The sequence below is a fragment of the Takifugu rubripes genome, chromosome 8, assembly GCF_901000725.2.
Source record: "Takifugu rubripes chromosome 8, fTakRub1.2, whole genome shotgun sequence".
Classification (NCBI taxonomy): domain Eukaryota; kingdom Metazoa; phylum Chordata; class Actinopteri; order Tetraodontiformes; family Tetraodontidae; genus Takifugu; species Takifugu rubripes.
The window spans coordinates 10,837,104-10,864,975 of NC_042292.1; the positions used below are offsets into that span (position 1 = coordinate 10,837,104).

Below are 27,872 nucleotides of genomic sequence, written 5' to 3' on the forward strand. Positions count from 1 at the left end.
ACAAAGACAAAGATATTGAAAAGCTTGCATATAATTGCATTTAAATATATATACGATCAAATCAGTACAGACAGATTTGCATTTTAATACATTTAGCATAATTAAAGGTACACAATTGAACAAAAACAAAAAGCATAAGTTAAGTTTGCACATCAGTTGGATAAAGACAACTCCCTTTCTCGTGTACGTGCTTATCAGTTTTATTTTGTGTTGTTAACACATTGCAATAGTTGTTCCATAGGCTGTCCTTTGTTGCTCACGTTTTTTCCAGATCAGGAGCGTTTGACATCACATAGAAGTGACATTGTCTTTTTTTCGGGCCCCAATGTTTGAATATGGTACATCTAAAAGCAAAATATACATATATATCAAAACAAACATCAACATCTTGTTATTGAAGACATCCTGTTATCAACAGCGATTCTCTTACCTGTTGATTTCATGCTGTGTGTATTTTCTCTGATTTGTTTTTTCCTAGAAGGAAAAAAGTGACGTCAGATATCAGAGACTTCAAATGTGTTTAATATATTTCTGACTGAACTGTTTCCTGCAGAATTTTTGATGTCTGGAAATTGCTGTAGCTAAAATAGTCATCTGTATGTTGATCTAAAACGGCCATTGGAGCAGTGGTCATCGACCCAGGCCTACAAGTCCCACAATCCAGCTGGGTTTTGTGTCCCAGCAGGTAGACTCCTGCTTTCGCCTTGGATCTTAGCGAAGCCAGGAGTCTGAAAACCCAGCTGAATTATGGGACTTGTAGGCCTGACGACCCTTCCATGGGAAAACAGGAGCAGCGACATACTTACATACTTAGACATACTTAGACTTACTTTGCTTTACGTTTGCAAACGCACACAACGGTGATCACGATGACCAGGACCAACACCACAACCAGCACCACGATTAAAATAATCCACTTGGTTTCTGTAACACAAACAGATTTAAACTGTCACTTCTGGGGGGGTGGAAAAGACAAAAAAAAATTCTTTCAAAGGAAATATTAGATGCTCAATTTTCTGAGTCTCACCCAGGCCGCCAACAGTGTCCTGTGATTCATCATCACAGTGTATTCCCTCGAAGCCTTTCGGACATTGACACCTGTAACCGTTGTCTATTTCTTCACAGGTCCCTCCGTTAGAACATGGGGAACTCAGACAAGGACTTGCTGCAGTAGGAAAAAAAAAACATCAGAGTTTAAAAGAGTTCCACTGATATAGAAGAAAAGTGGCTCTAAATGTGGTCATTTTTGTCTCACCTTTATAGCAGTCCCGCTTGAGGTTGTAGACGGTGCACACATAATTCTCCTGGCAGGTCTTAGGTTGGCAAACAAGACCGGTGTTGGTGCATTCACAAGATTCAGAACAGTCCTCGGTCACAAATTTCTCTTTCAGCTACAAGTCAGACATAAGAAATTAGTTGAAATAATGTTAAAATCACACTATAAACACACACCCATCCTAGTATTTCTAGCTTTATGCAGACCTTCATATACTGTACATGCTTTACCCAGCTACCTACCCTAACCAGGCCCTAAACCTGACCTTAGCAGTACCCTAACATAAACTCTAACCACAACCTAAAAACCATGCCTTAAAGAGGCCTTTGAAATTATGGGGACCAGTCAAATGTCCCCACTTTGCTAGTAGAGTGAGTAAACACAAACACAGACAAATCCTTACAGGGTAGTATCTGTTGAGGAAGGTGCAGCCACATTCATTGTATGGCACACAGGCTCCCTCACTCATGACAAAACCAGCCGCACACTGGCACCCTTCAATGCAGTTGGTGGTGTCGCATTCGGAGGGCGCTGCCAGGTTAGAGCAGGAGGCCGGGCAAGATGTCATACAAGGAGAGTAGGTGCTGTTGGCACTGCAGGAGAGGGCTGGGAAAAGAGAGAATGTGCATCCATTTTGTTAAAATCAACTCGATGAAATTAGTTTGCCTGAGAAACAAAGAAAAATGCCACATTTGCATTAAGTGCACATATCTTACCACAGCCGAGCTGCTGCCTCCAGGGTCCCAGCGTGATGTTTTCGTTCTGGCAGCCGGTTGCGTACGCCTCATAACTGGCACAGCGCAGCTCCTCGCTGCCACTCTCAGCGCACAGGTCAAACAGGCAGTACCTGAAGTGGGCGCGGACGTTTTAGTCTTTTAACAGGATACTTATGTGTAGCATGTACACATCTAAACATCTTTACTGTCCCACACCGTAGGTGGGAATTTGAAAATTTGATTTAAAGTTGCTCTAATTTTGATTTATTTGTTATAGATGCACATTGCTGCAACACATATGAAAAAGAGCTCAATTTTACATACTGTAATTACAGGTTTTTTTAGTTTTCAACTATTTTTTATGGTTTAAAGTGAAATAAAGTGACCCCCCCGGTCTACTTTCAACCTGATTTGCATGTTGCATTTTGGTGCTATAAGTATGACGCAATAGTAACTTAGATCTGTTTATTGTTTTAATCGGACTCTGGGGGCTAGAGAATGTGCTCGGACATCCGTAAACAGTTTCAATTCGTGTTACGTGAATTTACTGCTTTCTTTTAAGTGATACACCATTTGTAGTCATTCTTACTTCTCATTATATTGAAGTAAAGATCTTTAAGGAACTGGATATCTCGCACAACTGTGGCGCTTTAGTAAATGCGCATGTTTACGCTGCATCGCTGCATCTTGCGTACTCACTCTTGGTAGGTTTGAGGAGGTAGGGTCCCATGACAGGCCTTAAACACCCCCGCAGCGTCAGACAGAGCTCCACACTGTGTGTTGCTGTTGTATTGCTCGATCTGAGATGAGGAGCAGTCCGACGTGTCAAATCCAGGATCTGGGTCAGTTTCCGCCTCTCGTCTGGTGGCGACAGAAGCACGGGGGAATCAGATTTGGGTTAAATTGCTGAAGTCAAATCTGTGGAAGTGCTGACTTCCCAGGAACGGGATCCCACCTGTGGACAGTATGGGGCACTTGGATGCTCCTCAGCCCATCAGACTGGCGATCAGTGATTCTCCAGCTGTCTCCAAATGCATTCAAATTCCTGACCACGGTCCCATCGGGCTTCATGTATTCATTTCGAGTAATGCCATCATTGTTTCCACACAGTCCTCTGACGTAGTTCCTGTAGGTGCTGGGGAGGATGATTTCTAAAGGAAAAGACAAGTTAGAGGCCGATTTCCGCAGCATCCATTTAGAGTAAGAGCAGGATTCGCCTCCTCGTACCTCCTCGACTTCTGCCGTCAAATTTCACAGTGAGTCCAAAGGCTGCGGTGAGCTGAACTTCCTTGGAGTTCATTGTAATTTTCAAGCCGGTAACTGGACTGAGAGGAGGAGAAACGCGCTCCCCATTCACCTACAGAAGAAAAGGACTTGATTTCACTATTCACTCGCTTTGTACAATAAGAAAGTAAACGTATAATGATATCCTCAAAAAAGCCCCGCAAAAAATTTTGATAGTATTGCCCCCAAAACAGTAGGGGCAAAATAGATGTATTAAAATGACCTGTCGGGAGGTGTTTCTTTACAGGATTGTAACGGAATGAATCACGTTGACATTTTACAGTCATAAACAAATGAAATATTGAAACAAATAACAACAATAATAACTGACCAAGACAGCTTTCCCTTGCAGGAAACGAACGTTGACACCGTACACGTCGACGTACACCTGATCCAGGAAGGACACTCTCCTGTTTCCTCCACGTCTGATGTTCTTGCCTCTTACCAACAGAGACGGCATGTTGCTCTGCAGGTTGTGGCCCTGAGTGAGGATGTAGGTGTAGGGACCCTGGTAATGATGCGTGAACCCGTCAAATGTTCGGTAGTGCGGATCCCCCGAGATGGAGCACTTGTCAAACCCTGGTAGGGAGGGCAAATCAAACACGGTCGGTTTGAAACAACACGTTTCTTCTGTATCATGATAGTCTTAGAGTCCACGTGTTTAATGGGGGGGCTCACCTGAGGGTTTGCAGATGTTATCTCCGTCTTTGTCCGGTTCACACACAGAGTTCTCATTGCACATGAAGTCCTTGCATGTGATTGCACCGCCAACATTGCAAGTACAGGACTGACTACATTTGTCTGTCAGCCATGAGTCTCCCACCTACACAGAGATAACAATGTTGTAATAACAGCTGTTATTGCTGCATCAGTGGACTCTTAACATCCTCAATGGGATTTAAAAACATTTCGAAACATTGGGTCAACACTAATGGTTATTGGTTTGAAGGAAATGACTACTTCTCTCTGTTCTAAATTGTACTGTAGAGTTGACCTTTACTCTCATTTAGTGTCCTGAAGGAGCTTCTGAGCTCTCAGCGACAATATCTTGTTTTCTATTCTTCCCATGGACAAACGGGCTAGATGATTCTGTTGGGTCCAAGGTTAGCATCTTCTGTTTGGGCTAAGGAAAGACAGGCTGGCGCCATGTATGGTTGACGCTAGCCAGTCTGTGTCAGTTCCACAATAGGCACAATTTCCACAACAATTGATAACGTTTTTTTTGGTTTCGTTTTAAGCAGCAGTTTAGATGATCATTAAAGCAAATTAAGACACTGTTCAATGATCTATTAATAATAAATCAGTCCTATTCATTTAGCTCAGTAGTTAAGAAGCTGGGGGGGGGGGGGGGGGGCTAGGGGGGTGTTATGACAGGAGGGGGCGCAACTGTTTCCTGTGTTGAATTACAGACAACTGATGCTGACCACCTTCCAAACATCATCGAGGAGGGCCGTTTAAAAATGCAAACAATACACACATTTTCACTGCTAGTATGGACATGTTTGTGATAGAAATATTTTAAAGTATTTTAAATAGAGTAAACCTTTTAATGTGGGGAAACACTGCTGTGATGCATCAGGGATACAATGACCTAACGATTTATTTGACCAGGGATGGCTCGTACCTCAGTCTCAAGGTCCACAACCCAACTTTATTTCCATTCCCAACAGGTATGGACAACTCTTTTTCATGGGTTCCCACTGGCCCTTGGGTAGAGTCCCAACACCCCTTATCTATACTACACTAAACGGGCTAGTTTCGGTTTTCTGAAGGATATGGTGGTCGCTCCAGATGCTTCATGACATATTGTACCCGCTCATTAGCCAACAGCTATATAGTACGTATTCATTGTCACACTCACATCATGGTACTCTCTGTCTGAGTCCAGGCAGCCGCATTCGCTGAGTGGAACGCAAGTCCTGTCGCTGAGAACGTGGCCAGCATCACACTGACAACCCTCCACGCAAGTGGTTGATGGGAGGTGGCAAAAGAGGGGAAAGAGGTCGGAGCATGTGGGAGGGCATGGCGGAGTGCATTCCGAGTAGTGGCTGTTTGTTGGGCAGGGTATTGCTGTGGGGGGGAAAAAAAATTTAATATATGGAAACGCAACCTTGGATTTTCTTGGGCGTTGAACATATAACTCACGACAGAATGTGCTGTTCCTCCAGCTGATGGTGACTCCTGCGCTCTTACAGGCCTGAGCGTAAGCGTCAATGTTGTCGCAGAGTGTTGACTGCATGCCGTTGTATTCACACATGTCGTAGACACAGTTACCCAGAAAAGCCTCAGCAGACACCACAGAGTGGCAGGGCCTGAAGCGGTCTGACAGGATGACCTGCGCACACTGAGCTTCATAACTCTTCTCTTCTTCTTCATTGCAGTTGGGGTGGACGTCTGGGCGAGTGTCTGGTTGACAGCTAGAAGGGCAGAGCGCTAGTTTGTTGGATGGCTTTACCGCCATAAATTTAAAGATATCTAGATATAACTAATAGCGCTATTATTTGCAACCATTACAGCTCATTTGTGTTGAGAGATTAAAATGGAATGTTTAACAAAGGTATTTATCCGTAAATTCTACAGTTTGCAACATTGTTGTACTGACCCAGAATCACTGTCTCCGTCAGATTTCCAGCTGTTACCCAGTTCAATGGCATCCTTGGCGGGTTGCTTGTTGGGCTTTAGGTTGTCATCAGAGGAATTGTGGTTGTAGTTTCCACACATTCCACACAACTAGAAAACAAATTTGTGGAACTGTGTTTTATAACTTCATTATTCAACCATGTAGATTTGCAATCCTGGGTAAGCCATAGTCAGCGTGAGTCATAGTCAACCAGTTCTACAAGGCGTGAAATACAGCTAGCTAGTAGACACCTCTTAGCTAGTAGACACCCAATAGTTGACACCTGGAATCTCAGGTGGAAGCAGTTGTCTACCTGGTAGGATAAAAAGCCCGGCTGGATTGGGGGCTATGTAGGACTGGTTTGATGGTCCCTGGATTATATCATATTTTAGAAATATCTGAATACCAGTAAGTACATATCGGAATGAAAATTGGCTTTGACTGTCTGACCTCAAAATAATAAAAAAGGAAAAAAAAGATCAGAGAGGCAAATGTAGAATTGCACTTCTGACCTTGTTGAAGTACTCTCCAGGGACGGTGATCTCCAGGTGGTGGACTCCATCAAACTTAACCTGCAGACCAAAGTTTGTGTCCAGCAGGCTGTAGGCTCCACTGATGATTACCTTAGCACCGGCCTTCGCGATCTCAATTGGAGTTCGCACCCGTTTCCCATTCACCTATGAAGACAGAGATTTCAGATAGCAGCTCAGTGCATCCTTCAATTTCCCCCTCGTATCTGCCCAGTCTGACAGAAATCAAGGAAAGGCTTTTTTTTATTACCAGAACTCGTCGGCTTTTTTGCAGCTCGACCACGGTGTCACCAGGCAGGTAGACCTTCACGTAACGCAGGTAGGAGGCCTGCGGTTGACCGCGCTCCTCATTTTTGGCCACTATTTTGAATGTGGTCACCATAGAGGTGTTGCACACCTGCATAACAGAAGGAATGAACAACATCGTTTTCCTTCTTTTCATATTGGAAAATGAATTTAGGCGGTTCAAAACCATCACCTACCTCCACCAGAGTGTAGGTGCAGGTACCCATGAATGTGTGCATTATACCATCAAAGGTATAATAATGGGGATCTCCAGCAACATGACAAATTCCTTTACCTGGGGAGAAACAGAAGCACAGAAGATGAGGGTTCAGTTTGGAATTCCACACCGATGTAGACGCGTTTGGAATAATCACGATGTGGCGATTCCTGCAATTGAATATCAGGTTAACCTGTGGAATGGCAGTCCAGCAGTCCGTCGACAACCTTGCACTCCTGCGCCGGGCTGCACTGCCAGGGCTCGCAGGTGATGTTGTGGTTCCCGATGCACTTGCAGCGCTCTGTGCAGTCGGTGTTTGTGAACCAAGTGTCTCCCACCTACGCGCACAAATAGGTGATTTTGGGAATTTACAAAAGAACCCAAAAAACAATTAAAACATGTTTATCTGAGCGCACTTACCGGACGATACTGTCCATCCTCGTCATTACATCCGCACTCGTTGAGCGGCACACATTTGTCCCCACTGAGGATGAGACCAGGGTCGCAGACACATCCCTCCACGCAGGGAAGGTCGCAAGAGCCGCCAGGGCCCGCAGGATCCTGACAGGTGGGTTGGCGACAGGCAGAAACGCATGGCTTGTATTGACTGCCGGGGGGGCACTTCAGGGCTAAAGAAGCACATACATATTAGATACCTTTGAAGGACACTTTTTTTGGGGAGAAAACAATGACTTGGATAAGATCTGGAGATGGTTTATTGCGGCTTGACTGACGAGACGACGGTAGTTTTGACACTGTACTACAGTTAGACACACTTACGACAGAAGGTGTTGTTTCTCCATGCAATGGAGACGCCTTTGGAAGCGCACATGTCAGCGTAGCTCTCTATTGCCTGACACAGAGCCCCAACTTGACCGTCAGTGGCACACATATCGTACACGCAGTTTTCGAAGTACGGGCCAGGCGGGACAACCGAGTGGCACTCCTTAAAGATGCCTAAGGGGCCGAACACAGATCCTCCAATTAGGCGCCATTTACAACATATATATAATGATAATATAATAGCCTATATATATTGATTCTGTCTGCTTGTACATGGGTGCATCATACCTGTGGGGTCACTGATCATGCCACAGCTAGTTGGCTTTCTGGCCTCCTCCTCTACCTTGTCATCACAGTCTTCCTGCCCCCCACCGTTGGTGCAACTGAACATTTGGGAGAATAGAATGGCATCATTTTAATTGTGAATTCATTCTCGGTTTGTCATTACAAGATCATCATAGCAAAAGAGATTTTAGTGAATTTTGACTTGACTTACTCGGGTCTTGGATCAGGGACCTGCCAGCTGTCTCCCAGGTCATTGGTGTTAGAAGCTGGTGTGTTGTCTGGTTTTAAGTTGTCGTCATTGGGATTGTTATTAAAATTTCCTGCCAAAACCAAAAAAATTAAAACTAAACACGCGAGAAGAAAGCATAATAACAGGCAGAGTGACTGATGGGTGAAAATAACATAACTACATTACAATTACAGTTAATAATTGTAGTATTGTATTATATAACCTTACCACACAGGCCACAGAGTTGTCCACTATAGGATGTCGGTATGGTAACATCAGCATGGTGGTTTCCATTGAAACGCACCCGTAATCCAAATGATGTCTCCAGGACAACAAACTTGCCACTAAAATAGATCTCAATTCCACTCAAGGATGTGATGGGTGGGACCACCAATGTTCCGTTCACCTAAAGGACAGCAAAGAGTTCAAATGCAGTAGCTATTACACCGTGGCAAGTCTCTTCGTCTTATCTACCCCTTTCACAACGATTACATTAATAATTCAGACATAGCTGTTTTATTGATAAAATACCTGGACGGTGCGTCCCTTCCCAAGGATGACAGTGACTCCATTTATGTTGATCACCACCGCTCTGACGTAGGAGACCTTCTTGTTACTTCCCCTGTGCTCATTCTGGGTGTCCACGGTGAAGTACGGCAAATCGGAGGAACTGTTGCACGGCTTCGTCAGGGTGTAAGAGCAGGCTCCCATGTAATGATGCGTTCGCTTGTCATAGGTGATGTAGTGGGGATCGCCGCTCACTGAGCATATACCGTTGCCTGGGGGAGACAGGTGAGTGTTCGTAGCATTTAATGACACTTCCTGCTGTATATACCAGCATCACTGTGCATTATCTCTTTCATAGAGGCTTCCAGATTATCCTTGTCGTATATTGTATGTGGACTAAGGAAAATTTATGAGCCCTCGTTGTTCTTTTGCACAATATTAACACTACTGGGCTGGTTTTTATACCGGATCCCATAATCCGGTTTTAATCACATAAACTCATTGAAATCCAGTCCAACTGTGTTTTAGACAGAAAAACGCTGATATACAAAAAAAACCAAATTGTGTGATGTGGCGCATGTGTGAGATATACCAAGTGGTCGGCAGCCATATTCTCCGTCTTGCAGCTCGCATCTCTCAGTAGTTGGTTTACAGCTGGTGTTGGAACACTGGATCAATCCTCCACTCTGACACTGGCATTTCTGTTCACAACCCTCCAAGTACCAGTCATCGCCCACCTAAAACCGCATCCACACAAATAATAACATTCTTAGACTAAAAACACTTCTTTGCAGTCCTTCTCCCCCAACATTGCTCACTGAGGTCAGTATTTTCAGTCCGATTAAATATGATTACAGCCACCCAGAGGCCGCTCTTACTCACAGGGTGATAAGATCCACTGGTGTCCACGCATCCACATTCTTTGAGGGCCACGCACTTGTCATTGCTGAGGATGAAGCCTGGGTTACACTTACAACCCTCCACACATGTGTCCGCACAGCCAGGTGGGCCGACCACACCCACGCACGTTTCTGGACAGGAACTCACGCACAAAGAGTAGGAGCTGTTGGCAGGACAGTCCAAGGCTTCGTGGAGAAACACATGAAACCGTTTTAATAAAGAGAGAGAGAATTCTCCAGTGTCCGGGTGAGTCAGACATGCACACTTGGTACCTTCATGTTTTAAAAAGTTATCATTTCTTACAATTTTTATTGAATCGTATTTCAAAAGTTGCTCATTTTGGGGTGATTTTTAAAATTTGGACCCAGCTAGTAAAATCTGCCCTTTGACAACAGTTAAAATCACAATACTCGCAAAATATGCTCATTGACGCCAATTTAAACCCCATTTTTGACCGAGCACAACAAACAATGCACATGATCCAATGTTGCTACTAATTATTGGCACAAGACCAGCTGAAAGAATTAAAACAAAACTAACCAATTTTTATGCAGTATACTGAAAGGAAATCATTTTTTTGTATTTTCTGCATCAATAACATGGCTTGTTTATATAACAACACATCATTTAAAATATGGTAATTATTGAGTATTTAACACGATACCAAAGTGTAAATCTGGCAACTTACGACAGAATGTTGGAGTCCTCCACTGGTGGACTGTCGCCCCAGCACTAAGGCAAGCGGCTGTGTAGGCCTGGAGCTGGTCACACAGTACCTTCTGCTGACCGTGGAACTGACACATGTCAAACACACAACTCTGAAAGAATGGTGTTGGATCCACCACACGGATACAGTCCCTGGAAAATAGAATTACAGCTCAGGAAGGCAGGTGACACCCAGCCTGTTATTGATTTGACCCATTATTAGTCTATATAGGCCTAAAAAACAAGCTTTTTTCCCAACATAAATGTAGTATTTAGACATTTAATAAGTCCAGCAAACTATTAACTCACTTGAAAGGTCCAGTGGTGTTGTTAATCTTGCCACATTTGTCTGGTTTCACCACCTCAGCCTCAAGTGCGGGGTCACAATCTGGATCTGGCTTAGAGCCATCGGTGCAACTGCTCAACACAACAGTAAAAGGTTTATCGTCCGCCTCCTTAAGAATAACATCGTGAAGAAGTTTTACAGATATTTGGACCACTAAAATAAAGGATTCTTTCTAAAAAGAATTTAGATAGCTTTTTCAATGTTGTTTTTGCTCAGAATCACTGAAAGAGCCTTTAAATATGGTATTTATTATGCTGTTACCACATTTTTCAATAAATGTGGTAACTGACAGTAGTCCTAATTATTGGTCAGCATTTAGCCTGTCTTTGGATGAGCATACTCTAAAAGGAGGATGTGAACTCACAAATCATCTTCATCCTCTTCTGTTTTCCAGCTGTTCCCAAAGTCGTTGACATTTGTTGTCACACTGCCATCTGGTTTGGTGAAGTCGTTGCCTGGGTTACCATTGTAGTCTCCACAGAGACCACACATTTGGTTGTGGTAAGAACTGGGTAGAAGACAAAAACATGTTGTTTTACACCAATAGTTGTTGATAACATTTGATAAGAATGCTTAATTTCACCAACAAATATTTATATTGGACTGACCTTGGGACTGTGATCTGAGCAAAGTGGTTTCCATCCCAGCGCACACGGAGCCCAAAGGATGTCTGCACAGTGATGTACTGACCGGCCAGACTCAAGGTCATAAGAGGAGAGGGGGTATGAGGGAGAGCAACCCGCCGCTCATTTACCTGTTATGTGAAAGTCCACAACAACTTAGTCTGTGTGTGTGTGTGTGTGTGTTTGTGTGTGTGTGTGTTTGTACTGACCAGTGTCCTCCTGCCTTTCATCAAGGTTACTGTAATTCCATTTACAGTCACATAGAGTTTTCTGAGGTAGGACACACCTGGTGCTCCTCTCTCTTCGTTCTTTCCCTCCACCGAGAACCAAGGACCTGTACATTAAGATCACCAAGCTATCATGTAAGAGCAGCTGTAGAAGAAGCTAAAATAGAATTTTCTGGCATTTACTATATTCTTTAACCTACCGTACCTCTGTAGTTATGTCTATTTTTAATGAATATAATACAAATTAATCAGGTTTCTTCTTGTGAAAAGAGATTTTCCTTGCCGCTGTTTTGAGTTTCTGTAAAGTGCACTTGAATAGCTCTCACCTGTGTTATTCTTGCAGGATCTAGCAAGTGTGTAAGTACATGTGCCCATGAAAGTGAAGTACTTCTTGTCAAATGTGTTATAATGGGGATCACCAGAAACCACGCAGTCCTGAGAACCTGAGAGGATGAACAGCATAAACAACACTGCTGAATAAAAATGGAATAAATCAAATACAATCAAATATATATATGTATATGGTTGAAAACAGCAAGTTATGCTAGGTGTGCCAGTGGCTGAAAATGGTTAGAAAAGGAGGGGGGAGAACTAAGGAAAAAAGGAAAGGAAAAGGGTAATCACGGTACATAATCTGTGATGTAATCTTTGATTGCTTCGTAGCATGAATGTGGGGCTATAGGTGTAACAGGTCGACCTACCAGTGGGATAGCATCCAAGATCTCCCTCCTGGAGTTTACACTCATGCATTGGGGGACAAGCAAAGGGATCGCAGGTAACAGAGGGAGCGTTGCACCTACACTTCCGCTCACAGTTGTCGATGTAAAAGTCCTCTCCATTCTAACACAAAAGCGACATTTAGGTCATGAAAAGATGCCCCCCCATGTCCCAACACATCTCAACATCAAACCATATGCTCTACCTCATAGTATTGGCCATTAAATTTACAGCCGCAAGAAGTGTTGGCAACACACTTGCCAGCACTCAGAACATAACCGGGATTGCACACGCAGCCTTCTGAACAGGGTCCGCTGCAGGATGGAGGTTTTCCAGAACAAGTGTCTTGACAGGGGTCTGCACAGGGCTTGTAGTGGCTGTTAGTAGGGCACGGGATAGCTAGGGATAAACAAAAAATGACCTCATTACGACATTTCTCGAGGGACATTATTCTTCTTTAAATCCAACAAAATAGAGGCTTTAAAAAAAAAACTAAGGTTGGCACAGGGACTAGTGGCGTCAAAATCACCTGACTCACAATATCCTGATGAACTCTAAATCCTCTTTAGCATTTGGCACGTTAAAAACCTTTTACTAACTCCTGGGTAACCTCTAACTTTTTTTTGGTAGCACTGGTACATCATTTTTACGCCTATTGGTTTAACACTTACGACAGAAGCTGTCATTCCTCCAGGGTCCTACGGTGATGCCACGGTCCTGGCATTCATTGACATAGGCTTCAATGGCTTCACACAGAACAGGCTTGGCTCCATCCAGGGCACACATGTCAAACACGCAGTCTTTGAAGTAATTCTGAACAGAAGTTACGTAATTCTCACTCGTGTGTCTCGATCCTCAGTGACCTACTGCGTGACTGTGTTTACCACATACATTGGGATTGACTTTGGGATGGCATACGGCGAACGGACCATCACTGTCCAGAAGCATGCCGCAGTAGCCCGAGCTCTTATACTTCTCTTCCTCAGTACACTCAGGGTTAGTGGCGTTGGGTTGTTTATTGCATCTGTGAACACAGACAATGATCTAGACTCACACTTTGTGGCTGTCAGCTGCGATGGATTCAATATTTAAGTACAAACTTGAGGTTTCACCAAACTATGACATTTTCCTTTAAGTCAAATGCATTAACAAATACAAATACGTGTTAGATTAAAACTACATTTGTGAAAGCTGAGCGAGACTCTTTCACAGTCAGTGACTAAGGTGACCATATTCAAATGTGATATTCTTTTTAGCGGTGAAATATATTTAGCATTTTGCTTGGATTTCTTTTTCCACATTGTGTGAATAGTCTGACATTGTTTCTGAATTGGGATCTGAAGAATAACCCATGCAACTGGTTTTAGCTACATTCTTTTGAACAGCTACACTGTTTAGTTATGTAATGCCCGTTAAGTTTGTATGTGCAGCATATGGTTGCAGGAATGATGCATAATACTCACTCTGAGTCGGTGTTCCAGCTGTGTCCAAATTCATTTGCATTACTGGCCATTGATCCATCAGGTTTACGGAAGTCGTCTTTAGGATCCTTGTCATAATTCCCACAGAGACCACAAAGCAGATCTTGAAAACTACAGATTTCATGAAAACAAAAAGGTTAGTTATTTGTAGAAACCAACGATGTGTTTATATATTAAATATATTGTATCTCGTTTAATCTGTTTGATTTTTATGATCCAAAGTTCTTCAAATACATTTCTTGCATGAAAATAAAATTCTTGATGGAAAAGCTCTACAATGGCAAACACTCACTCTTTGATGACTTTGATGTCCATGAAATGGTTTCCGTCATAGCGAACGGTTAAACCGAAGTTGGTGGAGATGGTGTAGAACTTCCCTGCCTTAAACACAGAGATGCCATCAGCTGGGCTCACTGGCAGCTTCACATTGGTTCCATTCACCTGTAAACGCAAGTATGGGAGTAGGTTTAAAAAAACAACAAAAATCTCTCATCAAAGGTAAAAATTCTAGAAGTCTAGAAGGGACTGTAGTTTTTACCTGCACAGTGCCACCTTTTAAAATAGAAATCTTTAGACTATGTACATATACATGTACAGCTTTCAAATAGGAGATTCTGTATTGGTTATATCGATTTTCATTGTCAGCATGGACTTCAAAGTACGGCACAAATGATTTGTTGCAAGGCGCCGACATCAAATAGGTGCAGTTGCCCATAAAGTCGTAAGCACGTCTGTCAAAGGTTTTATAATGTGGGTCCCCAGATGCGATGCATGTTGATGTTGCTACAAGAATAAACAAATGAAAAGGTCAATAGAAAGGATACATGCAGAGAGTGTTAACCTGTCGCATACTTGACAATTGTGAAGACAGTTCTACCTTTAGGATAGCAGCCCGGAACACCGTTAATGTCACGACACTCTTCAGTGGGGTCACAGGAGTTATCGACACATTCCAAAGTGTAGTTTCCTGCACACCGACACAGCTTGGAGCAGCCATCGCCAAAAACGACCTCACCAGGCTGGCACAGGAAGAGAGTGCTTGTCACTGAGCATTTTCATTTGCAAGTTTAGGACTTTCATATGATGGGATATATTTATCACCTCATAATAGTTATTGTGTTCATCCAGACATCCACACTTCTCAATGGGCACACAGCGTGGCCCATTAAACACAAACCCAGGTTTGCAGAAACAACCACTAATGCAAGAGCCATTGCAACTGGTGGAAGGTTCCTTACATGTAGGTATGCAAGGTGGACCACAGTCTATGTATTCTGCATTAGGAGGACATGGTTCTGTACAAAAAAATAAAATAAGGAATAAGTAGAACAAATTACAGGTAAATACAGATCCAGATTATCCTTGTTTTATATTGTATGAGGACTACGGAAAATTTATGAGCCCTCGTTGTTCTTTTGCACAATATTAACACTACTGGGCTGGTTTTTATACCGGATCCCATAATCCGGTTTTAATCACATAAACTCATTGAAATCCAGTCCAACTGTGTTTTAGACAGAAAAACGCTGATATACAAAAAAAACCAAATTGTGTGATGTGGCGCATGTGTGAGATATACCAAGTGGTCGGCAGCCATATTCTCCGTCTTGCAGCTCACATCTCTCAGTAGTTGGTTTACAGCTGGTGTTGGAACACTGGATCAATCCTCCACTCTGACACTGGCATTTCTGTTCACAACCCTCCAAGTACCAGTCATCGCCCACCTAAAACCGCATCCACACAAATAATAACATTCTTAGACTAAAAACACTTCTTTGCAGTCCTTCTCCCCCAACATTGCTCACTGAGGTCAGTATTTTCAGTCCGATTAAATATGATTACAGCCACCCAGAGGCCGCTCTTACTCACAGGGTGATAAGATCCACTGGTGTCCACGCATCCACATTCTTTGAGGGCCACGCACTTGTCATTGCTGAGGATGAAGCCTGGGTTACACTTACAACCCTCCACACATGTGTCCGCACAGCCAGGTGGGCCGACCACACCCACGCACGTTTCTGGACAGGAACTCACGCACAAAGAGTAGGAGCTGTTGGCAGGACAGTCCAAGGCTTCGTGGAGAAACACATGAAACCGTTTTAATAAAGAGAGAGAGAGAGAGAGAATTCTCCAGTGTCCAGGTGAGTCAGACATGCACACTTGGTACCTTCATGTTTTAAAAAGTTATCATTTCTTACAATTTTTATTGAATCGTATTTCAAAAGTTGCTCATTTTGGGGTGATTTTTAAAATTTGGACCCAGCTAGTAAAATCTGCCCTTTGACAACAGTTAAAATCACAATACTCGCAAAATATGCTCATTGACGCCAATTTAAACCCCATTTTTGACCGAGCACAACAAACAATGCACATGATCCAATGTTGCTACTAATTATTGGCACAAGACCAGCTGAAAGAATTAAAACATAACTAACCAATTTTTATGCAGTATACTGAAAGGAAATCATTTTTTTGTATTTTCTGCATCAATAACATGGCTTGTTTATATAACAACACATCATTTAAAATATGGTAATTATTGAGTATTTAACACGATACCAAAATGTAAATCTGGCAACTTACGACAGAATGTTGGAGTCCTCCACTGGTGGACTGTGGCCCCAGCACTAAGGCAAGCGGCTGTGTAGGCCTGGAGCTGGTCACACAGTACCTTCTGCTGACCGTGGAACTGACACATGTCAAACACACAACTCTGAAAGAATGGTGTTGGATCCACCACACGGATACAGTCCCTGGAAAATAGAATTACAGCTCAGGAAGGCAGGTGACACCCAGCCTGTTATTGATTTGACCCATTATTAGTCTATATAGGCCTAAAAAACAAGCTTTTTTTCCATGACATAAATGTAGTATTTACACATTTAATAAGTCCAGCAAACTATTAACTCACCTGAAAGGTCCAGCGGTGTCTTTAATCTTGCCACATTTGTCTGGTTTCACCACCTCAGCCTCAAGTGCGGGGTCACAATCTGGATCTGGCTTAGAGCCATCGGTGCAACTGCTCAACACAACAGTAAAAGGTTTATCGTCCGCCTCCTTAAGAATAACATCGTGAAGAAGTTTTACAGATATTCGGATCACTAAAATAAAAGATTCTTTTTGAAAAGAATTTAGATAGCTTTTTCAATGTTGTTTTTGCTCAGAATCACTGAAAGAGCCTTTAAATATGGTATTTATTATGCTGTTACCACATTTTTGAATAAATGTGGTAACTGACAGTAGTCCTAATTATTGGTCAGCATTTAGCCTGTCTTTGGATGAGCATACTCTAAAAGGAGGATGTGAACTCACAAATCATCTTCATCCTCTTCTGTTTTCCAGCTGTTCCCAAAGTCGTTGACATTTGTTGTCACACTGCCATCTGGTTTGGTGAAGTCGTTGCCTGGGCTACCATTGTAGTCTCCACAGAGACCACACATTTGGTTGTGGTAAGAACTGGGTAGAAGACAAAAACATGTTGTTTTACACCAATAGTTGTTGATAACATTTGATAAGAATGCTTAATTTCACCAACAAATATTTATATTGGACTGACCTTGGGACTGTGATCTGAGCAAAGTGGTTTCCATCCCAGCGCACACGGAGCCCAAAGGATGTCTGCACAGTGACGTACTGACCGGCCAGACTCAAGGTCATAAGAGGAGAGGGGGTATGAGGGAGAGCAACCCGCCGCTCATTTACCTGTTATGTGAAAGTCCACAACAACTTAGTCTGTGTGTGTGTGTGTGTGTTTGTGTGTGTGTGTGTTTGTACTGACCAGTGTCCTCCTGCCTTTCATCAAGGTTACTGTAATTCCATTTACAGTCACATAGAGTTTTCTGAGGTAGGACACACCTGGTGCTCCTCTCTCTTCGTTCTTTCCCTCCACCGAGAACCAAGGACCTGTACATTAAGATCACCAAGCTATCATGTAAGAGCAGCTGTAGAAGAAGCTAAAATAGAATTTTCTGGCATTTACTATATTCTTTAACCTACCGTACCTCTGTAGTTATGTCTATTTTTAATGAATATAATACAAATTAATCAGGTTTCTTCTTGTGAAAAGAGATTTTCCTTGCCGCTGTTTGAGTTTCTGTAAAGTGCACTTGAATAGCTCTCACCTGTGTTATTCTTGCAGGATCTAGCAAGTGTGTAAGTACATGTGCCCATGAAAGTGAAGTACTTCTTGTCAAATGTGTTATAATGGGGATCACCAGAAACCACGCAGTCCTGAGAACCTGAGAGGATGAACAGCATAAACAACACTGCTGAATAAAAATGGAATAAATCAAATACAATCAAATATACAGTATATATGTATATGGTTGAAAACAGCAAGTTATGCTAGGTGTGCCAGTGGCTGAAAATGGTTAGAAAAGGAGGGGGGAGAACTAAGGAAAAAAGGAAAGGAAAAGGGTAATCACGGTACATAATCTGTGATGTAATCTTTGATTGCTTCGTAGCATGAATGTGGGGCTATAGGTGTAACAGGTCGACCTACCAGTGGGATAGCATCCAAGATCTCCCTCCTGGAGTTTACACTCATGCATTGGGGGACAAGCAAAGGGATCGCAGGTAACAGAGGGAGCGTTGCACCTACACTTCCGCTCACAGTTGTCGATGTAAAAGTCCTCTCCATTCTAACACAAAAGCAATCGATATTTAGGTCATGAAAAGATGCCCCCCCATGTCCCAACACATCTCAACATCAAACCATATGCTCTACCTCATAGTATTGGCCATTAAATTTACAGCCGCAAGAAGTGTTGGCAACACACTTGCCAGCACTCAGAACATAACCGGGATTGCACACGCAGCCTTCTGAACAGGGTCCGCTGCAGGATGGAGGTTTTCCAGAACAAGTGTCTTGACAGGGGTCTGCGCAGGGCTTGTAGTGGCTGTTAGTAGGGCACGGGATAGCTAGGGATAAACAAAAAATGACCTCATTACGACATTTCTCGAGGGACATTCTTCTTCTTTAAATCCAACAAAATAGAGGCTTTAAAAAAAAAACTAAGGTTGGCACAGGGACTAGTGGCGTCAAAATCACCTGACTCACAATATCCTGATGAACTCTAAATCCTCTTTAGCATTTGGCACGTTAAAAACCTTTTACTAACTCCTGGGTAACCTCTAACTTTTTTTTGGTAGCACTGGTACATCATTTTTACGCCTATTGGTTTAACACTTACGACAGAAGCTGTCATTCCTCCAGGGTCCTACGGTGATGCCACGGTCCTGGCATTCATTGACATAGGCTTCAATGGCTTCACACAGAACAGGCTTGGCTCCATCCAGGGCACACATGTCAAACACGCAGTCTTTGAAGTAATTCTGAACAGAAGTTACGTAATTCTCACTCGTGTGTCTCGATCCTCAGTGACCTACTGCGTGACTGTGTTTACCACATACATTGGGATTGACTTTGGGATGGCATACGGCGAAAGGACCATCACTGTCCAGAAGCATGCCGCAGTAGCCCGAGCTCTTATACTTCTCTTCCTCAGTACACTCAGGGTTAGTGGCGTTGGGTTGTTTATTGCATCTGTGAACACAGACAATGATCTAGACTCACACTTTGTGGCTGTCAGCAGCGATGGATTCAATATTTAAGTACAAACTTGAGGTTTCACCAAACTATGACATTTTCCTTTAAGTCAAATGCATTAACAAATACAAATACGTGTTAGATTAAAACTACATTTGTGAAAGCTGAACTCACACTAAGGTGACCATATTCAAATGTGATATTCTTTTTAGCGGTGAAATATATTTAGCATTTTGCTTGGATTTCTTTTTCCACATTGTGTGAATAGTCTGACATTGTTTCTGAATTGGGATCTGAAGAATAACCCATGCAACTGGTTTTAGCTACATTCTTTTGAACAGCTACACTGTTTAGTTATGTAATGCCCGTTAAGTTTGTATGTGCAGCATATGGTTGCAGGAATGATGCATAATACTCACTCTGAGTCGGTGTTCCAGCTGTGTCCAAATTCATTTGCATTACTGGCCATTGATCCATCAGGTTTACGGAAGTCGTCTTTAGGATCCTTGTCATAATTCCCACAGAGACCACAAAGCAGATCTTGAAAACTACAGATTTCATGAAAACAAAAAGGTTAGTTATTTGTAGAAACCAACGATGTGTTTATATATTAAATATATTGTATCTCGTTTAATCTGTTTGATTTTTATGATCCAAAGTTCTTCAAATACATTTCTTGCATGAAAATAAAATTCTTGATGGAAAAGCTCTACAATGGCAAACACTCACTCTTTGATGACTTTGATGTCCATGAAATGGTTTCCGTCATAGCGAACGGTTAAACCGAAGTTGGTGGAGATGGTGTAGAACTTCCCTGCCTTAAACACAGAGATGCCATCAGCTGGGCTCACTGGCAGCTTCACATTGGTTCCATTCACCTGTAAACGCAAGTATGGGAGTAGGTTTAAAAAAACAACAAAAATCTCTCATCAAAGGTAAAAATTCTAGAAGTCTAGAAGGGACTGTAGTTTTTACCTGCACAGTGCCACCTTTTAAAATAGAAATCTTTAGACTATGTACATATACATGTACAGCTTTCAAATAGGAGATTCTGTATTGGTTATATCGATTTTCATTGTCAGCATGGACTTCAAAGTACGGCACAAATGATTTGTTGCAAGGCGCCGACATCAAATAGGTGCAGTTGCCCATAAAGTCGTAAGCACGTCTGTCAAAGGTTTTATAATGTGGGTCCCCAGATGCGATGCATGTTGATGTTGCTACAAGAATAAACAAATGAAAAGGTCAATAGAAAGGATACATGCAGAGAGTGTTAACCTGTCGCATACTTGACAATTGTGAAGACAGTTCTACCTTTAGGATAGCAGCCCGGAACACCGTTAATGTCACGACACTCTTCAGTGGGGTCACAGGAGTTATCGACACATTCCAAAGTGTAGTTTCCTGCACACCGACACAGCTTGGAGCAGCCATCGCCAAAAACGACCTCACCAGGCTGGCACAGGAAGAGAGTGCTTGTCACTGAGCATTTTCATTTGCAAGTTTAGGACTTTCATATGATGGGATATATTTATCACCTCATAATAGTTATTGTGTTCATCCAGACATCCACACTTCTCAATGGGCACACAGCGTGGCCCATTAAACACAAACCCAGGTTTGCAGAAACAACCACTAATGCAAGAGCCATTGCAACTGGTGGAAGGTTCCTTACATGTAGGTATGCAAGGTGGACCACAGTCTATGTATTCTGCATTAGGAGGACATGGTTCTGTACAAAAAAATAAAATAAGGAATAAGTAGAACAAATTACAGGTAAATACACACACTGTTGAGAGGAGGAAGAATTTAATGGTGAAACATTTAACTCTTATTATTCTATTCAAAGAAGTAAAAAGGTAGGACAAGGATTGACATACTTGGTTTTGGAGTCGTTGGTCCAGGGGTGGTTGGCTTAGGGGTAGATGGTTTTGGAGTCGTTGGTCCAGGGGTGGTTGGCTTAGGGGTAGATGGTTTTGGAGTCGTTGGTCCAGGGGTGGTTGGCTTAGGGGTAGATGGTTTTGGAGTCGTTGGTCCAGGGGTGGTTGGCTTAGGGGTAGATGGTTTTGGAGTCGTTGGTCCAGGGGTGGTTGGCTTAGGGGTAGATGGTTTTGGAGTCGTTGGTCCAGGGGTGGTTGGCTTAGGGGTAGATGGTTTTGGAGTCGTTGGTCCAGGGGTGGTTGGCTTAGGGGTAGATGGTTTTGGAGTCGTTGGTCCAGGGGTGGTTGGCTTAGGGGTAGATGGTTTTGGAGTCGTTGGTCCAGGGGTGGTTGGCTTAGGGGTAGATGGTTTTGGAGTCGTTGGTCCAGGGGTGGTTGGCTTAGGGGTAGATGGTTTTGGAGTCGTTGGTCCAGGGGTGGTTGGCTTAGGGGTAGATGGTTTTGGAGTCGTTGGTCCAGGGGTGGTTGGCTTAGGGGTAGATGGTTTTGGAGTCGTTGGTCCAGGGGTGGTTGGCTTAGGGGTAGATGGTTTTGGAGTCGTTGGTCCAGGGGTGGTTGGCTTAGGGGTAGATGGTTTTGGAGTCGTTGGTCCAGGGGTGGTTGGCTTAGGGGTAGATGGTTTTGGAGTCGTTGGTCCAGGAGTGGTTGGCTTAGGGGTAGATGGTTTTGGAGTCGTTGGTCCAGGGGTGGTTGGCTTAGGGGTAGATGGTTTTGGAGTCGTTGGTCCAGGGGTGGTTGGCTTAGGGGTAGATGGTTTTGGAGTCGTTGGTCCAGGGGTGGTTGGCTTAGGGGTAGATGGTTTTGGAGTCGTTGGTCCAGGGGTGGTTGGCTTAGGGGTAGATGGTTTTGGAGTCGTTGGTCCAGGGGTGGTTGGCTTAGGGGTAGATGGTTTTGGAGTCGTTGGTCCAGGGGTGGTTGGCTTAGGGGTAGATGGTTTTGGAGTCGTTGGTCCAGGGGTGGTTGGCTTAGGGGTAGATGGTTTTGGAGTCGTTGGTCCAGGGGTGGTTGGCTTAGGGGTAGATGGTTTTGGAGTCGTTGGTCCAGGGGTGGTTGGCTTAGGGGTAGATGGTTTTGGAGTCGTTGGTCCAGGGGTGGTTGGCTTAGGGGTAGATGGTTTTGGAGTCGTTGGTCCAGGGGTGGTTGGCTTAGGGGTAGATGGTTTTGGAGTCGTTGGTCCAGGGGTGGTTGGCTTAGGGGTAGATGGTTTTGGAGTCGTTGGTCCAGGGGTGGTTGGCTTAGGGGTAGATGGTTTTGGAGTCGTTGGTCCAGGGGTTGGTGGTTTTGATGTTATTGGTGGTAATACTGTTGGCACAGCTAAAGGAAAAAATAATAAAATACATAAGTATGTCTGTTCAGAGAGTAGCAAAAGTAACCTGTCCATTTCTTACCTGTACAGGACAAGATACACACAGCATCTACAGCTATATCAGTCAGGGCAGTCTCTCCATAGGTCCCCACAATCACGAACTAAATACATATAGTGTTATATAAGTCATATGCGACTCATTCATCTATAATCATACAAATAAGGCAATATACTGAATTCCAACATTTACCTGGATGGCAGTGGTTCCTACGTAACGAACTTTTGCAGGTATCCAACTTTGACCCTGATTCCCTTTAACGCTGAAAAGAGCATCCCCTAGGGTTCCACCTGTGGATCAGGGAGTGAAAAAATCAAGCCAAGCAATCAATGCAGTTTTTAGACAAATCATTTTTGTAAAACTGTTGCAGTTTACCTGTGGTAATAGTGTGAACACTTATTTCCATGTTTTTACTGCTGCCATAAAGGTAGTAGTAGAAGGTGAGTTCCAGACAGCCAGATGTCGGGGTCACTGAAGGGCTTTTGAGCTGTGCCTTCTCTCCAGCGATGGCATCCATAGAACTCATTAACATGTAACTGCCCACTGCATATAAGAATCACAATTTATGACAAATCATACAATAGTAGTGATACACATAATATGCTAATATATATATATATATATATATATTATTTATATGAATTTCACATTTTTTTTCTACTATATATGGGGGTATACTGCATTGCTGTGCTATTTTAATGGGCAGTTCAGATATAAAGTTTATTTAGAAGATTATATTACATTAATTTGCTTGCGTAAAAGCTTGACACTAGAATACTGGAGCTAAGCATATGTCTAGTGAAAAGTGTAACAAATGCACCCATAAATGCTCTTTCAACTGTCATAGAAACGAGAATATCAACTGAACTAACCACAAAAACAAGAGTTTTCAGAACTTGGTCAAGAACCTCAACAAGCATTTGACTTGATGGTGAAATGTCACGTTATTGAGTCTTCTAGGCAAAGTTTGAGCGCACCAAACAGTAACTATTGAGCATCCTGATAGCTATGCATGGCAAGTGTTCCAAGGAAACCCCAAATTAAAATGAGTATTTATAGTTTTAAACTGCTAATTAATAGTAAAGAAATATTTAGGCATGAAACAGATATAAAACAATGTTACATGAGACATGTTGGTTGTAGTTGAACTGTGCAATCCTGCATTACCTCAGTTCTATTGCAGTTTGGAGTAAAGCGCCAATGTTTCCATGAAAGTTCTACTCTTTGGTGAATAAATTTATAATCTAAGTCCTGTACAGCTCCAGTGTAACTGCAGGTCTTTTTTCACTCCATCTCAATTTCTCTTCTCTTCACCATATATTCATCCAAACATCTTTACTTTGGTCGTGTCCATGCCACCATTTTCCAAAATATATTGTACTGAGTAGTGATGCAATGATCACGTCATCATCCATCTATCTACTCTCAGATAATCACGTTACTCAATCAACTCTGCTCACACCTCTTTGTCTTGTTTGGTCATTATCGGGAAGATGATTTTTCATCTCTTGGCGCACCCTATTGTTTATTTTGACGTTTACAACCCTTGTGTTGTCTCCAGAGGCCTGACAGTTTCACAGTGTATTTGGGGAGGTCACTATGCAACCCTGCATAGTGCACCTTTAAGATTTGTGGGAAAAAGAAAGAAAAGAAAACTCACATCCAGGTTTGGAGAAGTCATCATTCGGACCAGTGCCTGAACTAGGACCTGCACCAGTAAATTGTTCGAAACCAAAGATGTCAGTATTTTCCGCTTCAGACACCCACCCGCAAAGATCACCCAAATTGTCGAAATTACAGCCAGCAACACAGGCTGTGGAGGGAAAAACAAAGGTTTTTAGATTCTGTCTGTATGTATGAGGCTCTGTGTTTGCATGTGTATACTTACAAGGACATGCTCCTTCACTAATGACAATGTTATCCAGAGCTGTGTCACAATACGATGTGCGACCTCTCTGAGCCTCAAAGACCATCTAACACAATAGAAAGACAATATTATTAGCTTGTTCTGTTTCGGTGGATTTACCAGTTTAATATAGCTGTGCAGTGTTCCAAAGAATAACATTTGATGGTAATTCAGTTTGTATTTTGCATGTTTTTTAATATAAAAAGGCACCTTTCATACTTAGTGTAAATGGAAGAATCAGTTCAAAACAAACAATAATCTGTAACTCTTAGTGACAGTTATGATGAATAATTGTCATCTTTATGAATCTGCGCATACTCACAGTAATCTGTTCAGTTGTGGATTTTGACACAGTCACAGAGCCCGGTAGCCACGCTGGACTCTGGATTCCTGTCCTGTTCCAGTTCTCCTCTTCACCACCAGGTCTCTTTGTCAAAACCCTCAATAGATTGTCACTATCAATCCCATACATATAGTAACGAAACTGAACACAAATCTGAGATGATGTTGATGAGATGAGCGGGCTCAGGAGACGAGCCTTTTTTCCATTAGACACGTTGTCGCACTCATGATAGATGTAGAACCCCTCTATAAATGGAGTAAAACAGAACAAGATTGAAAATGACTTGGGCTTTTACATCTTGGCTTTACGCTGTACAGAAAATAGATACCATCCAGTTAGGACTTACTTCTGTCTGGGTAGTCTCCACTGGGGCCTGTGTGATTTGTTGGGGTTGGACCAAAGTGTCTCGTCCAGTCATTGTCGTCTGCGGTGTCCTGTGTGAATTGGCAGTAAGGTGTGCTGTCCTGGTTGAAGTCACAGGAAGTGATGACGGCTGCTGCAAAATCACATGAACAGCCCAATCAAATGGAAGAAAGAACATCCTAACTTTGCATAAAAAAAAACAACACTTAGCAATATATTTTTTTTTCTTAACAAAAATAGCAATGCAATAATATAGGTGTGTAATGAATTTATAGACAAAGAGGTTAAAGTTATATTGTACTGCATCAATGATGATAGAGATACCTATTAACCACATATTGGGTTGTACACAAGTTTAGTTTAGATTAGTTTGAACACTTATTAGCACTTATTTAGCACTTATTCACCATTAACTACCATGCAGAATGAGGTCAGAACAGATTCTTTATAATGTTTCATGAAGCATCAATATTCTATTAATACACAGGTAGTTAATGCTGGATATCTTACCCCAATTTAAATTATTGCCATTAAATTTTATTAAGATCACAATTGTTATAAAACCACCTCCTTATGTCCAATGTTGACGCAGTGATTAGGAGCTTATAGCTGGAGAAGTCTGCGTTGAAGATGGACCGGTAATAACTAGTGAATATGATCTCACATGGTAAGCGTTATAATAAATAATAAAGCATCAATGCGCTGTTAATACACATCAGTAAGCCGGTATTTAATGGTGAGCATGTATTCCCTAATTGTACAGACATTTGTCATGTTGTAATTTGTAGTTTCCACCTCCAAAGGATTTGCACATACTTGAAGACTATGTCTGATGAGCAAACCAACTCAAATAATCATTTTTAACAAAAAGCAGGTATCTAAATGCAACATTCCAAGGCTAGCAAATCTTCAATTATAGAAACTAAGATTGCAACTGATATTGCAATATAAAGCTGGACACTTTACAGCCCGCACTTTAGTTTTGGTAGCATTGCACAACCATGTTAATGTAAGTTATTGTGGATGTTAAGTAAGTCTTTTATGTTCTGTGTGTGTGTGTGTGTGTTTAAACCTGAGTTTTTACAGGTAACACTGCTGCATTCAGCAGTGAAGGTGGTTATGAATAGCAGCAATAAGGAAAAAGAAAAGTCCACATTCCAATTAGGCTGTTTGTATCTACGTCGCAAGTTTGCGTCTAAACTTCGCACGAACAAGCGTTTGAATTTTTTTAAACTGCAATAAATCCACGCACACCCGACATGTGCAAACTGGTGTTGATGGGCAGCAGAGCAGGGACAGTCAACGTTTGTTAGAATCAAAGTGCGCTACAGTCGAGAATGTTGGAAGATTAAAAGCGACCTACCATCTTCTCTTGGTGAATTCCGAACACTGTAAAAAAGAATGAAAAATGTATTAACTATATTTTCTCTCACAATGACCAAATGTACAGAGAGAATCAACTTAAAGATCTATATTCCTACTTTACCAAGAATAAACACCCAACAAGTAGGACAAGCACTTAATAAAACCCTCATTAACAGAAAAGCTTTCACGAATATTGAATTTGCCTTTTTGCTGTGTGACTGTGAGGATCCAGGTCGCAGGTACTTTTAAATGGCTGTTAAGTTTTCACAAAAGACACTTTCAAGAGCTGAACTAATGCTAAATAAACTTTCCTGTCAGGAAGTCTCTGATAACAATATATTTCCTAAAAGACTTACAGTGTGAATACTTTGACAGGAATGACTGGTTTTGTTTAGTGCTTAAAATGTGGTTCTTGTAGAATTTTCAGTAATCGCAAGGTAACAAATGAGGCAAAACGAGATAAAAAAACAAAGGAAACATGTAAAAGCGAGATTCTGTATCCTCTCACTTGATCTTTACTGATCAACCTGTTTGTTGCATCCTTGATTGTTAAAATTTGTTATAGAATTGACTGTAAATCCACTGGCCCCTCTGCTAATTGTTAAGGTCTATCTATTGATTAGACAATACTTTGCTGATGAGATTGAAGGGAAAAGTTTCATATGCACATTTTTAAACATTACAATAACTTCAATAATCTTGGAATTATTAGAATTCCTACAAATCCAATTCATCTGATGGTATTTTTTTCATTGATCTTAATATTTTCTAAAGGCTTTCTCATGGCTGAAAGGAGTACTGGGTCACCTTGCACATAACATATTTCTTTAGGATGTATAATACTTTTTGTTTTCATACAGCCAAATAAATTAATCCAAACTGATAGAATTATTATCTTGATTCACACATCTGCATATTTTTAATTATTTTTCCAAGGCAAAAAAATATGATGAAAAGACAAATTAAATGTCTTATATAATCAGTTACATAATCAATTGATCACGTAATATTACACCTTGGTATATTCCAAAATTAGCTAGGCTGTAGATAATATTTCTATTCATACATTTTGGTTTATAAATTCTAAATGTCCTCTCAAACCTAACAAATAAATAATAAACAAATACTGACCCCTGCTTTAGACTTTCACTTCCTTTGCAAGACCACATCCATAAAAGCAAAATTAGAAACTTTGGAGTATCCATTGCTGACATGTTAGCCAGCAGGACAGGCAGACAGGTGGACGAGGAAGATGACTTTATATATATGGTGATGATTGTCAGGGTGGGGCAGAATGGAAACTCTGTTGGGT

At 42.1% G+C, this 27,872-nt stretch overlaps 1 protein-coding gene across 2 annotated transcripts; it reads right to left on the reverse strand.

Annotated features, from left to right (window-relative positions):
• Nucleotides 1–268: 268 nt before the first annotated feature.
• Nucleotides 269–27,785, reverse strand: zanl (zonadhesin, like). Of its 2 annotated transcripts, none has more exons than XM_029839930.1 (69): nt 27,692–27,785; nt 26,559–26,584; nt 25,179–25,325; nt 24,812–25,077; nt 24,472–24,556; nt 24,244–24,396; nt 22,959–23,126; nt 22,776–22,873; nt 22,608–22,686; nt 21,160–22,533; nt 20,818–21,011; nt 20,594–20,735; nt 20,255–20,499; nt 20,009–20,157; nt 19,699–19,827; nt 19,144–19,276; nt 18,924–19,065; nt 18,458–18,651; nt 18,233–18,371; nt 17,853–17,969; nt 17,510–17,634; nt 17,288–17,433; nt 17,044–17,187; nt 16,643–16,750; nt 16,315–16,484; nt 15,601–15,803; nt 15,311–15,455; nt 14,833–15,026; nt 14,609–14,750; nt 14,270–14,514; nt 14,024–14,172; nt 13,714–13,842; nt 13,142–13,274; nt 12,922–13,063; nt 12,456–12,649; nt 12,235–12,373; nt 11,860–11,976; nt 11,516–11,640; nt 11,292–11,437; nt 11,048–11,191; nt 10,647–10,754; nt 10,321–10,490; nt 9,615–9,817; nt 9,325–9,469; nt 8,757–9,004; nt 8,454–8,631; nt 8,208–8,316; nt 8,000–8,094; nt 7,709–7,885; nt 7,349–7,557; nt 7,122–7,266; nt 6,909–7,006; nt 6,677–6,823; nt 6,409–6,573; nt 5,879–6,006; nt 5,422–5,693; nt 5,138–5,346; nt 3,955–4,099; nt 3,608–3,855; nt 3,220–3,349; nt 2,948–3,143; nt 2,692–2,853; nt 1,993–2,123; nt 1,680–1,882; nt 1,256–1,391; nt 1,028–1,165; nt 831–924; nt 431–474; nt 269–344 (listed from the first exon to the last, which is right to left on the reverse strand). In XM_029839930.1, the coding sequence occupies exons 1-69, from the start codon at nt 27,772–27,774 to the stop codon at nt 289–291; spliced, it is 11,592 nt and encodes a 3,863-aa protein (XP_029695790.1). In that variant the 5' UTR covers nt 27,775–27,785; the 3' UTR covers nt 269–288. The 2 variants fall into 2 exon arrangements, with proteins under 2 accessions (XP_029695790.1, XP_029695789.1); XM_029839929.1 differs by having other exon boundaries at nt 25,179–25,328.
• Nucleotides 27,786–27,872: the final 87 nt, after the last annotated feature.

Coding starts and splice junctions, on each gene's coding strand:
- zanl (XM_029839929.1), bottom strand. CDS start 27,774: ATGTCAGCAATGGATACTCCAAAGTTTCTAATTTTGCTTTTATGGATG. Junction 16,485..16,642: donor GACACCGCTGGACCTTTCAG/GTGAGTTAATAG, acceptor TCTATTTTCCAG/GGACTGTATCCGTGTGGTGG. Junction 11,641..11,859: donor ATCCTGCAAGAATAACACAG/GTGAGAGCTATT, acceptor CTTAATGTACAG/GTCCTTGGTTCTCGGTGGAG.